This window comes from Pseudophryne corroboree, chromosome 8, assembly GCF_028390025.1.
Source record: "Pseudophryne corroboree isolate aPseCor3 chromosome 8, aPseCor3.hap2, whole genome shotgun sequence".
Classification (NCBI taxonomy): domain Eukaryota; kingdom Metazoa; phylum Chordata; class Amphibia; order Anura; family Myobatrachidae; genus Pseudophryne; species Pseudophryne corroboree.
Window position 1 is genome coordinate 290,497,443 of NC_086451.1, and position 13,598 is coordinate 290,511,040.

General features: G+C 45.9%; 1 protein-coding gene across 5 annotated transcripts in view; it reads right to left on the bottom strand.

Annotated features, from left to right (window-relative positions):
• The window catches only part of ACSL4 (acyl-CoA synthetase long chain family member 4), a 293,951-nt gene that overhangs the window by 96,142 nt on the left and 184,211 nt on the right, over positions 1-13,598 (bottom strand). For all 5 annotated transcript variants that reach the window (XM_063937299.1, XM_063937298.1, XM_063937301.1 and 2 more), the window contains exons 6-8: positions 7,117-7,255; positions 6,291-6,441; positions 5,243-5,366 (exon numbers count right to left, since the gene is read on the bottom strand). In XM_063937299.1, the coding sequence (XP_063793369.1) occupies positions 5,243-5,366; positions 6,291-6,441; positions 7,117-7,255 (414 nt within the window). The remainder of the gene's footprint in view (positions 1-5,242; positions 5,367-6,290; positions 6,442-7,116; positions 7,256-13,598) is intronic.

The following is a 13,598-nucleotide window of genomic DNA, read 5'->3' on the forward strand; positions in this document are numbered from 1 at the left end:
GAGGGTCTCTTGACCTGGCGCAATATCTTTCTAGCTTTTTGTTTAGGCGGGACGCCATCATGTCCACCTGTGGCCTTTCCCAACGGTTTACAATCAGTTGGAAGACTTCTAGATGAAGTCCCCACTCTCCCGGGTGGAGGTCGTGCCTGCTGAGGAAGTCTGCTTCCCAGTTGTCCACTCCCGGAATGAACACTGCTGACAGTGCTAACACGTGATTTTCCGCCCATCGGAGAATCCTTGTGGCTTCTGGCATCGCCGTCCTGCTTCTTGTGCCGCCCTGTCGGTTTACATGGGCGACTGCCGTGATGTTGTCTGACTGGATCAGTACCAGCTGGTTTTGAAGCAGGGGTTTTGCCAGACTTAGGGCATTGTAAATGGCCCTCAGTTCCAGAATATTTATGTGTAGGGAAGTCTCCTGACTTGACCATAGTCCTTGGAAGTTTCTTCCCTGTGTGACTGCCCCCCAGCCTCGAAGGCTGGCATCGTGGTCACCAGGACCCAGTCCTGTATGCCGAATCTGCGGCCCTCTTGAAGATGAGCACTTTGCAGCCACCACAGCAGAGACACCCTGGTCCTTGGAGACAGGGTTATCAGCCGATGCATCTGAAGATGCGAACCGGACCACTTGTCCAACAGGTCCCACTGAAAAGTTCTCGCATGGAACCTGCCGAATGGAATTGCTTCGTAGGAAGCTACCATTTTTCCCAGGACTCGCGTGCAGTGATGCACCGACACCTGTTTTGGTTTTAAGAGGCCTCTGACTAGAGATGACAGCTCCTTGGCCATCTCCTCCGGGAGAAACACTTTTTTCTGTTCTGTGTCCAGAACCATCCCCAGGAACAGTAGACGTGTCGTAGGAACCAGCTGTGACTTTGGAATATTTAGAATCCAACCGTGCTGTTGTAGCACTTCCCGAGATAGTGCTACCCCGACCAACAACTGCTCCCTGGACCTCGCCTTTATCAGGAGATCGTCCAAGTACGGGATAATTAAAACTCCCTTTTTTCGAAGGAGTATCATCATTTCGGCCATTACCTTGGTAAATACCCTCGGTGCCGTCGACAGACCAAACGGCAACGTCTGGAATTGGTAATGACAATCCTGTACCACAAATCTGAGGTACTCCTGGTGATGATGGTAAATGGGGACATGCAGGTAAGCATCCTTGATGTCCAGTGATACCATGTAATCCCCCTCGTCCAGGCTTGAAATAACCGCCCTGAGCGATTCCATCTTGAACTTGAATTTTTTTATATATGTGTTCAAGGATTTCAAATTTAAAATGGGTCTCACCGAACCGTCCGGTTTCGGAACCACAAACATTGTGGAATAGTAACCCCGTCCTTGTTGAAGAAGGGGCACTTGACTATCACCTGCTGGGAATACAGCTTGTGAATTGCCTCTAGCACTGCCTCCCTGCCTGAGGGAGTTGTTGGCAAGGCAGATTTGAGGAAACGGCGGGGGGGGGGGGGGGGGGGGGGGGGCGGAGACGTCTCGAATTCCAGCTTGTACCCCTGAGATACTACTTGAAGGATCCAGGGATCCACCCGTGAGCGAGCCCACTGATTGCTGAAGTTTTTGAGACGGGCCCCCACCGTACCTGGCTCCGCCTGTGGAGCCCCAGCGTCATGCGATGGACTTTGAGGGAGCGGGGGAGGACTTTTGCTCCTGGGAACTGGCTGTATGCTGCAGCTTTTTCCCTCTGCCTCTGGGCAGTAAGGACGCGCCTTTAACCCGCTTGCCTTTATGGGGCCGAAAGGACTGTACCTGATAATACGGTGCTTTCTTTGGCTGTGAGGGAACATGGGGTAAAAATGCTGACTTCCCAGCTGTTGCTGTGGAAACGAGGTCCGAGAGACCATCCCCGAACAACTCCTCACCCTTATAAGGCAAAACTTCCATGTGCCTTTTAGAATCTGCATCACCCGTCCACTGCCGAGTCCATAATCATCTCCTGGCAGAAATGGACATTGCACTTATTTTAGAAGCCAGCCGGCAAATATCCCTCTGTGCATCTCTCATGTATAAGACTGCGTCTTTAATATGCTCTATGGTTAGCAATATAGTGTCCCTGTCTAGGGTATCAATATTTTCCGACAGGGAATCTGACCACGCAGCTGCAGCACTGCACATCCATGCTGAAGCAATAGCTGGTCTCAGTATAATACCTGTGTGAGTATATACAGACTTCAGGATAGCCTCCTGCTTTCTATCAGCAGGCTCCTTTAGGGCGGCCGTATCCGGAGACGGTAGTGCCACCTTCTTTGACAGGCGTGTGAGCGCTTTATCCACCCTAGGGGATGTTTCCCAACGTGACCTATCCTCTGGAGGGAAAGGGTACGTCATTAGTAACCTTTTAGAAATTACCAGTTTCTTATCGGGGGAAGCCCACGCTTCTTCACACACTTCATTTAATTCCTCAGATGGGGGAAAAACCACTGGTAATTTTTCTCCCCAAACATAATACCCTTTTTTGTGGTACCTGGGGTAACATCAGAAATGTGCAACACATTTTTCATCGCCTCAATCATGTAACGTGTGGCCCTATTGGAAGTTACATTAGTCTCATCGTCGTCGACACTGGATTCAGTATCCGTGTCGACATCTGTGTCTGCCATCTGAGGTAGCGGGCGTTTTAGAGCTCCTGATGGCTTTTGAGACAGTTGGGCAGGCACGAGCTGAGAAGCCGGCTGTCCCACATCTGCTATGTCGTCAAACCTTTTATGTAAGGAGTTGACACTTTCACGTAATTCCTTCCACAAGTCCATCCACTCAGGTGTCGGCCCCGCAGGGGGTGACATCACATTTATCGGCATCTGCTCCGCCTACACATAAGCCTCCTCATCAAACATGTCGACACAGCCGTACCGACACACCGCACACACACAGGGAATGCTCTGACTGAGGACAGGACCCCACAAAGTCCTTTGGGGAGACAGAGAGAGTATGCCAGCACACACCAGAGCGCTATATATACACAGGGATTAACACTATAACTGAGTGATTTTCCCTTATAGCTGCTTATATGTATACTACTGCGCCTAAATTTAGTGCCCCCCTCTCTTTTTTACCCTTTGTAGTCTTGAAACTGCAGGGGAGAGCCTGGGAGCGATCCTTCCAGCGGAGCTGTGAGGGAAAAATGGCGCCAGTGTGCTGAGGGAGATAGCTCCGCCCCTTTTCTGGCAGACTTCTCCCGCTTTTTTATAGATATCTGGCAGGGGTATTTTTCACATATATAGTCTCTAGGACTATATTATGTGATTTTTATGCCAGCAAGGTGTTTAATATTGCTGCTCAGGGCGCCCCCCCCAGCGCCCTGCACCCATCAGTGACCGGAGCGTGAGGTGTGCATGAGGAGCAATGGCGCACAGCTGCAGTGCTGTGCGCTACCTTGTTGAAGACCGAAGTCTTCTGCCGCCGATTTCCAGGACCATCTTCTTGTTTCTGGCTCTGTAAGGGGGACGGCGGCGCGGCTCCGGGACCGGTCGATCGAGGTCGGGCCCTGTGTTCGATCCCTCTGGAGCTAATGGTGTCCAGTAGCCTAAGAAGCCCAAGCTAGCTGCAAGCAGGTAGGTTCGCTTCTTCTCCCCTTAGTCACTCGTAGCAGTGAGTCTGTTGCCAGCAGATCTCACTGAAAATAAAAAACCCTAAAATTATACTTTCTTTTCTAGGAGCTCAGGAGAGCCCCTAGTGTGCATCCAGCTCAGCCGGGCACAAGATTCTAACTGAGGTCTGGAGGAGGGTCATAGAGGGAGGAGCCAGTGCACACCAGGTAGACCTAAAGCTTTCTTTAGTTGTGCCCAGTCTCCTGCGGAGCCGCTATTCCCCATGGTCCTTACGGAGTCCCAGCATCCACTTAGGACGTCAGAGAAACAGAGGCACATGACCCTCTTGTTGGGTCACTATAGGCCCACAAATTTATGTGGGTAGGACTACTAGGCTACTGATTTGTTATGCGGAAAATGGGGGAACAACTAATAATAGATCAACAAACTGAAAAAGCCATGCATGCAACAACATAATAATGTATACTCAATCAATGTCTTTCACCAGGGAACACATTCACAACACACCTGCCCAAAAAACACTCCAGAAGGAAATGCAAATGATTGTGACCTTGTTTGCCCCACCTGCATTTCCCTTGTGTTCGTTTTCATTACCAGTCTACAGAAAACTGAGGTGGAGCAACCGTATCTAAACGGATTATGAAAATTCAGGGTTTACGAGGCAAGAACAAACCTGTCCCAAAATTGCTATCTGGAATTGTTGTTGTTGTTTTTTCCTTTAGGGAGTTCTCACACAGGCGCCTGTAATACTATGGTTAAATCACAGCGTGGAACAGCTCAAAATTATTATAATTCAGGAGCGTAGTACAGAGGGCGTCACTTGAGCATTAATCACTGGAACCGTTTTACACACTAACAGAAGGGTCCAAGACAAACACTCCAACTGAGAACCATTACTTAGGACAGCATTTTAACTGCTCAGTTGAAAGGTGCAAGTTGTAAAAGACATACACAAGAAGGTTTACATACTGTAGGACATTCTGTAAGCCATACAGAACACAGGTACATTTACTTTAAAAACAGAAAAGAGGAGATGTTGCACATAAAGGGGTAATTGTATTGTTTTTGGGTGCCCGGTGGAGCAATTGAATAGTCATCCAATCTGGATTGAGTGCAGGGGGCCCCCATTATTTCTGCTCTCACCCTCCTGAGGTGGCGAGCAGAAATGTGCAAGTAAATGGTGGTGCGCCCAATAGCTTAGTCTGGTTTAGCCAATTTATGCGCCTAAACCAGGTCTATTTGGGTACAACTTGCATAAATAGCAATGTGCACCCAGTTACTTGCAGGTGCAAAAACAACTGAATCACCCCTATAGAAACCAATCTGATTCGCTCTATCATTTTCTAGGAAGCAATAGAGAAATAACAGCTAGAATCTGATTGGTTGCTATGAGCAATAAAATCGCTTTTTATTTTTAGAAGCTTTGGTCAATCAAGAGTCGCTAGTTAAGTTCTCACCTAGCATCTGTAATGTCACTGGTCACTAGTGTCAGCACAGGACATTCACACACACAGAACAAAGGCCACTAGTACTAGTAGATTTTACAAGCAGCACAAGACTATTTAATCTCATCTATCTCCAATACTCATGTTAAAAGGATCAATGATCTAGAGATCAAGAGAAAATAAATGAAATACAAATAGCAGCCACCAACTTCAGAGAATACATGTTCTTACCTGGTCTGACAGTGTTAGCGGAGAGGAGTATCCAATCCTACAGCCATAGGTCACACATGATATCTCTGCAGTCATCTCTAGTACATGTGCTAAAGGCAAGTAGCCAATGTAGGTATCTTTGGGCCTGCAGTAATATGAAGAATATTTTACATTTATGCATTAAAAGAATAAGAAGAGTATAAAAATAGTAAAACAAAGATAGAACGCTGACGGAGCATTTTGTAGAAATGATCCACTATATTGTATAGGTGCCAGGTGAAGCTAAACGAGTACAATAATATATAGTACAGGGGTTGAGTATCCCTTATCCAAAATCATACATTTTTGGTTCCCCTACTGAGATAATGACACATACATACAATATATATATATATACACACATATATATATATATATATATATATATATACATACACACACACACATATATATATATATATACATACACACACACACACACACATACACACACACATACAAACATATATATATATATATACACACACACACACGCACATTATATATATATCTTTATATCAATATACACACACACAGTATATAATACATGTATGTCATTATCTCAGTACGGGACCCGAAAATGCGGGATTTACCCATGATCATGCTACTATATTCTTTATATAAAATGTGTGTGATGTTGGAGTAGTTTTCTGCTTCTATCGTTCTATCACTGCACAGAAACTCTCTGCATATAACTGGACTTTCACGGGTACTTTGAGGGCTAAAGGGAAAAGTAAAAGCTTTGTGGCGAACCACAGTTCTGCAGAATGGTTTGTGCAAAGCACATTCATAGAAATCACATTTAGCCATTCCTAATAGTTTGGAAAAGCAGCTACAATGAAACTGGATATATATTTTTATTTATGAGAAAAAATCCAAATAAACAAAACGCAAACGGAATGCCACACGTAACTATGGTCCTGTATGTTTTCTGCCTCATGTTATTGTCAGCCAAGAACAAAATGGTCTATAGAAACACACATAATATATTTCATTATAATGAAGCAGGCAAGCATAAGTGGAAATTTACCCCAGCCCAGGTATCCGTTCACACTGTCCCGCCATGCCAGAGATTAAATTACTATGAATCATCATCACTCCTTTGGGTCTGCCAGTGGAACCACTGGTGTACATTACAACGGCCAGGTCTGTAGGTAACGGTCTGTTTGGGGGATTGTTCACTGTGGATGATTAAAGTAAATATCGCCAGTTATTGTTAGATGAGCTATTCGGAGATTAAATTTAACGTATTTGGTTATTTATGGTTTATAAGTCACAAAATGGATTAATGAATACATAGCTTTACCAAAAAATAACACTTAAAATAAAACCTGACACAAAAGATCCACATAATTACAAAAATTGCTATTATATAGTACAATGCCACTTTAGGACACTACAAACTAGGTACATGGGTGTCCGTAGTTCACAATTTTAGCAGTCTACCTCCCCCAGCACGTTCATACACACACACTAAAATCACGTGGTCTATGTTTTGTATGGCATGTACACGTGTCTATAGAATACATCAGTCCTCTGGCCTACACTAAACAAAGTGTGCATTTATTAAACCCAGCCACACCTAGCTGATGGCGCACAAAGCAGGAAGTGGGCTGTGAGATGTATGTATGCTTCAGTAAGAATACTCTGCACCTTACATGGACAAAGGTTCACATCATTTACATGCAAAATAAAAAAAGGCTTGGCTATCAATGTCATTATATTTTAAAGGACTATCACTTTCCTACTCCTCATCTGTTAAACTCATGTGTTCCAGTTACAGATTAGTGGCCTGATTCAAAGCCGCTCGCAAAGTGAACGCAGCTACAGACACAGAACAGTATAACCACACTTACAGTTCTCTGGTTTGGCACCCAACTCTTCCACTGCTTCCATGTTATGGATCTCTAAAGCAGCAGGATACTCTGATTTGTCTAGGTTTTTCTTTCCCACATAGATAATGTGCTTAATGTTGCTTATTTGTGACATTACACTCTGTGAATGCAAAAAAAGGACCATTTATTTATTTACAGTTTCTTATATAGCGCAGCATATCCCGTTGCGCTTTACAATTGCAAACAGTGACAAGACAAACTGGGTAGGTGAACTATCTTGCAACATGTCATATGCTTACCCTGTATATTTTGTTTATATGTACTCCTATGCGATGTACAACATCTATTTTGTGTTGTCTTTTTTTCCTATCAATAAACATATTTGAAAAAAAAAAAAAATGTTTTTGGAAAAAAGAAAAAAAAAAGACAAACTGGGTAATAACAGACAGACAAGTATGAAGGCCCTGTTAGCAAGCTTACAATCTATAGAGAATTAGGAAGAATACCAGTGCTGCAAGTATGGCGGTACGGGATGGTACTGCGTACCGGTAAGAAATTTCCGGTCGGGCTGACCGCCATGCTTGTAACCCGCTGCTTTGACAGGGAATGAGAGGAGCGCGCAGTCCCTCAATGCTCGCTCAGACTGTAGTCTCCGGCGGCAGCGTGTATCTTCTCATTGAGGCAACGGTTCGTTAGTCAATCAGAGCTTGCGGACTGGCAGCCGTGGCTCCCGACTGGCTGCTGGTCCGCGAGCTCTGATTGGCTAACGAACCGCCGCCACAATGAGAAGATACACGCCACAGACCAGAATCTGACTGAGCAACACTGAGGGACCGTGCTGCGCTCTCCTCTCCTTAGCCGACATAGCAGCAGCGGAGAGAGGGAGGGGAGGGGGGGGGGGGTTTCGGTATACGGACTTTGATTTCTGTCACTTTGTGGCATATCTGGCACTTTAGGGCATATGTATAACTGACACAGTGGGGCATATCTGCCACTGTGGGACATATGTATAACTGCCACTGTAGGAGCATATCTGCCACTGCAGGAGCATATGTGTATCTGGCAATACTGGGGTCATAAGTGTATCTGGCCCCCACTGTCATTGGCCACACCCCATGTGGCATGTGCCACACCAATTTTTGGCACGTGCGCACACAGTACCACTAAGAATTTTTTTCTACTTACACCACTGAAGGATACACAATGATAGACACTATCTAAAGCATATCGGTCCCCCCAGATTGCAAAGACAGTGCTTAAAGGATGTAATTAAATATGAATGCTTCTAAAAGGTCATGTGGGCGGTTCAGGAATTTGATAGGATTGCCTGAAGAGGTGAGTTTTCAGGGAACGCTTGAAAGTTTGGAGGCTAGAGGAGAGTCTTATCGTGTGCGGGAGGGCATTCTATAGGGTGGGTGCTGCTCGAAGAAAGTCCTGTAATTGTAAATGGGAGAGAGTGATCTGCGCAGATGAGAGACACATATCTTGTGCAGAGTGGAGAGGTCGAGCTGGAAGATATTTTGAGATAAGCAAAGAGATATATGTTGGTGTAGTTTGGTTAATAGCTTTATATGTGAGAAGTATTTTAAACGGAATACAGTAGAATATGGGCAACCAATGGAGGGACTGACAGTAGATCTGCAGACAAATGTCTTGTTTGGAAGATTAGCCTCGCAGCTGCATTCAAAATGGATTGTAGTGGTGAGAGTCTATTCTTGGGAAGACCAGTAAGGAGACTGTTAGAATAATTAATGCGGGAGATAATAAGAGCATGGATTAGAGTTTTTGCAGTGTCTGGTGTAAGATACGGTCATAATTTGGATATGTTTTTTTAAATGCATGTAACATTATTTAGAGACAGATTAAATGTGTGGCACTAATGACAGTTCCGAGTCAAGGATGACACCTAGGCAGCGAGCTTGTAGGGTAGGGTAGATGTCAACAGTTATGGAGATATTAGGTTGGTAACTACTCTTGGCTGGCGGGAATATAATTAACTCTGTTTGGAAATGTTGAGTTTGACGTGGCGAGAGGACTTCAAACATGAAATGGCAGAAAGGCATTCCGCGACATGGACCAATACAGATGGTGACAAATCTGGAGATGATAGATTGGAGTATAATCAGCGTACAAATGATACCGAAGACTGAGCCTTGTGGTACTCCAACTGATAGAGGTAGTGAAGATGAGGTGGAATCAGACAAGTGAACACTGAAAGAGCGATTTGATAGGTAGGATGAAAATCAAGAAACGGCGGTGTCCTGAAGACCTAGGGATTGTAGTGTTTGTACGAAAATAGGATTTTGGTACTTACCAGGTAAATCCTTTTCTTTGAATCCATAGGGGGCACTGGAGTACTCTTGGGATATGGACGGCCTCCATAGGAACCGGGCACTGAATATTTAAATTTAGAACACTCCACCCCTCCATATCCCAGAGTACCTCAGTGTTTTTTACTGAGCCGAACAGGAGCTATAGAGAGGTTGACAATGGAGTATTACATATAACATAACGGACAACTAAACAGTTGACACCATAACCAGCACTTGATAATTTGAACCAGTCGGTGAGAGTGTGTTACCATAAGATCCCCTGAACTTACCACAAACCAGGTAAAACTGCTCTGGGTGGGCGTCCAGTGCCCCCAATGGATTCAAAGAAAAGGATTTACCTGGTAAGTACCAAAATCCTATTTTCTTTTTCATCCACTAGGGGTCACTGGAGTACTCTTGGGACGTACCAAAGCTTCCCCCGTGGGCGGGAGAGCTATTTGGCACCTGCAACACTAGGCGGCCAAAGCTAGATGCTGATGCCGCAAACGTATCAAACTTGTAAAAGCGCACAAACGTGTGCACGGAAGACCATGTAGCCGCACGGCAAAGCTGCATCGTAGAAGCTCCACGACCAGCTGTCCATGAAGTTCCCACAGAACGTGTGGAATGAGCTGTTACTGATGTAGGCGGCTGTAACCTAGCATGAAGGTAAGCCTGACGTATGGTCAGTTTTATCCATCTGGATAAGGTCTGCTTAGAAGCTGGCCAACCCATCTTGGCAGCATCATAGAGAACAAACAACGTATCCGTCTTACGAACTGTAGACGTTCGGGATACATAAACGCGTAATGCGCGTACCACATCCAGAGTTCCAGAATGTGCTGTTAACACAGGAACTACTATTGGTTGATTGATGTGAAAAGATGACACTACCTTTGGTAAGAAAGCGGGATTCGTCCGAAGTTCCGCTCTGTCATCATGAAACACCAAATACGGTGGCTTGCATGACAAGGCACCCAAATCTGAAACACGCCTTGCCGAAGCTAAGGCTAGAAGAAAAATTGTTTTCCAAGTGAGAAACTTTATATCCACTTGCTGTAAGGGTTCAAAATATGAAGATTGTAAGAAATCTAAAACCAGATTCAAGTCCCATGGCGCTGTAGGTGGAATGAATGGAGGCTGTACTCTGAGGACACCTTGCAGAAAGGTGTGTATAGACGGCAATAGAGCCAATCTTCTTTGAAAGTAAATTGACAAAGCAGATACCTGCACCTTTAGTGTAGATAAACGCAGTCCTCCATCTGACCCCGTTTGTAGAAATAACAAAAGACGGGATAACTTGAAAGATGATGTCGGAAACTTCCGAGTTTCACACCAACCTATATAGGCACGCCGTTCTGTAATAATGAGCTGCCGTAACTGGCTTCCTAGCTCGTAACATGGTTGGTATAACCAATTCTGGAATGCCCTCTCTTCTTAAGAGGGCGGTCTCAACAGCCACCCCGTCAAACGCAGCCGCGCTAAATCGGGGTAAAGGAACGGACCCTGTTGTAACAAGTCCGGACGTAGTGGGAGCGGCCAAGGATCGTCTGCGAGTAGTCCGTGGAGATCCGAGAACCAAGCTCTCAGAGGCCAATGAGGTGCCACTAGTTTGACTGTGACAGACTCTCTTTTGATCCGTTTTAGCACCAGAGGGAGCAGCGGAAACGGTGGAAACAGATACACTAGGCTGTACGGCCAAGCGATTGTGAGAGCATCCACCGCCACTGCCTTTGGATCTCTCGTTCTGGACACATACTGGAGCGTTTGGTGATTGTGGCGAGATGCCATTAGGTCCACTTGAGGGTAACCCCACCGCTGAACCAACATGTGAAACACTTCTGGATTTAATGCCCATTCTCTTGGATGAAAATCCCGACGGCTGAGATAATCTGCCTCCCAGTTGTCCACTCCCGGAATGAACACTGCCGACAATATCACCTGGTGGTATTCTGCCCAATTGAGGATTCGAGCTACTTCCCGCATTGCCATGCGGCTTCTCGTTCCTCCTTGTTTGTTGATGTATGCGACTGCCGTTGCGTTGTCTGACTGCACTTGAACAGTCTGAGAGAGAAGCATGTGTACTGCTTGTCGTAGTGCATTGTAAATTGCTGTCTATAAATGTCCTGGAACTCCGCGCAATCTTTCGTGATCCGCCCAGAGACCCTGGAGCTGACAATTTTGAACTACAGCTCCCTAACCTCTGAGACTCGCGTCCGTCGTTAGAATTATCCAATTCCAGCCGCCGAACAGTTTCCATGCGGTTAAATTGTGTACCTTGAGCCACCAGAGTAGAGACACCCTTGCCCTTGGCGACAACCTCACCCTGTGGTGAATCTGCAGATGCGAGCCCGACCACTGTGCGAGCACATCCAGTTGAAATGGACGCGAGTGAAATCTTCCGAACTGAAGCGCTTCGAAAGCCTCCACCATTGTTCCTAAGAGGCGAATGCACAAATGTACCGAGACTGTGCGTGGCTTGAGCACTAATTGTACCAGATGGCGAATAATCTGTACTTTCTGTTGTGGTAGGTAAATTCTTTGATTTACCGTATCGAGAATCATACCTAGGAATTGAAGGCGTTGAGACGGAATGAGATGTGATTTCTTGAAGTTGACAATCCAACCGTGGTGAACCAGTACATTGTACGTTAGCAGCGCATGTTGGAGAAGCATCTGTTGAGACGGGCCTTTGATGAGCAGATCGTCTAAATACGGAACTATTGTCACTCCCCGGGATCTGAGATGAGCTATCATCACAGACATCACTTTGGTGAATACCCAAGGCGCTGACGATAGGCCAAACGGTAGAGCCTGAAACTGGTAATGGTTTTGGCGTATTGCAAACCGCAAGAACCTCTGATGAGGCTGCCAAATCGGTATGTGTAAGTACGCATCCTTGAGATCTAGCGCAATCATGAATTCCTTTGGCTCTAAACCTGCAATCACTGAGCGCAGAGATTCCATCTTGAATCTCTAGTAAGTTACGTACCGATTGAGACCCTTTAAGTTCAATATTGGCCTGTCTGAGCCATCCGGCTTCGGTACCACAAACAGACTGGAATAATAACCCTGACCCTGTTGGTGTACAGGGACCGGAATCAAAACTGCTGAATCCAGTAGGGACTGAATGGCAATTTGCAGAACCGCCCTCTTGTCGTCCGACAGAGGCAGTCCTGTCTTGAAAAACCGCAGTGGCGGAAGACAGTCGAACTCTATTTTGTAACCTCTTAACACTAAATTGCGGATCCACCCATCCGCGGATGTCTGGAACCACACCAAATGGAACGTCTGAAGGCGTGCTCCCACAATCGGAGAACCGAGATGGGCTGGTAGCCCGTCATGCCACTGGCTTGTCGGTGACCTTCGCGTCCTGACGACTTGTGTTGGTTTGTTGGAAACCACAACCACGTCTACCAGGCGTGGCTGTTCCTCTGTCACGTCCGCGAAAGGCCTGAGGTCTAAAGGATTTGAACGCAGGTCCAGAGTACCTCCGTCTTGGTACCGGTGGAGGCAATGGTAAGAAAACCGACTTTCCTCCCGTGGCCTCAGATATCCATTTGTCCAATTCAGGACCAAACAACTTCTCGCCACCGTAAGGTAACGCCTCTATACCTCTTTTGACCTCTGCCTCCGCTTGCCAAGAACGCAGCCAGAGTGCTCGTCGTGCCGTAACTAGCGACGATGAAAGGCGAGAAGTGAGCTGACAGACGTCAGTAGAAGCTGTACATAGATACTCCGCAGCCTCACACATTTGATCAGCAAGAAGTATAAGGTGTTCGTCATGTAGGGCAGACTTGAGTTCTGTTATCCATACTATTAGCGCCTTAGTGACCCAGATGCCAACCAAGCCAGGTCTCAGCAGCACTCCTGCTGCTACATACATGGACTTTAGCATAGTTTCTATTTTGCGATCTGAAGGGTCTTTAAGCGTAGTAGCAGCTGGCACTGGTATGGTTAATTTCTTTGTAAGTTTCGACACTGACGAATCAAGTATTGGTGGATTCTCCCATGTACATGTCACAGAGTCTGGAAACGGGTAACTAGACTTAAATCTGCGAGGTATAGAAAACCGTTTATCTGGAGTCTGTCATGTTTCTACTAACATCTTATTAAGAGACTCCGAAACAGGAAAACACATTGGAGTTCTCTGTTGTTTAGTAAATACGACCTGATCATTTGTCAGAGGCT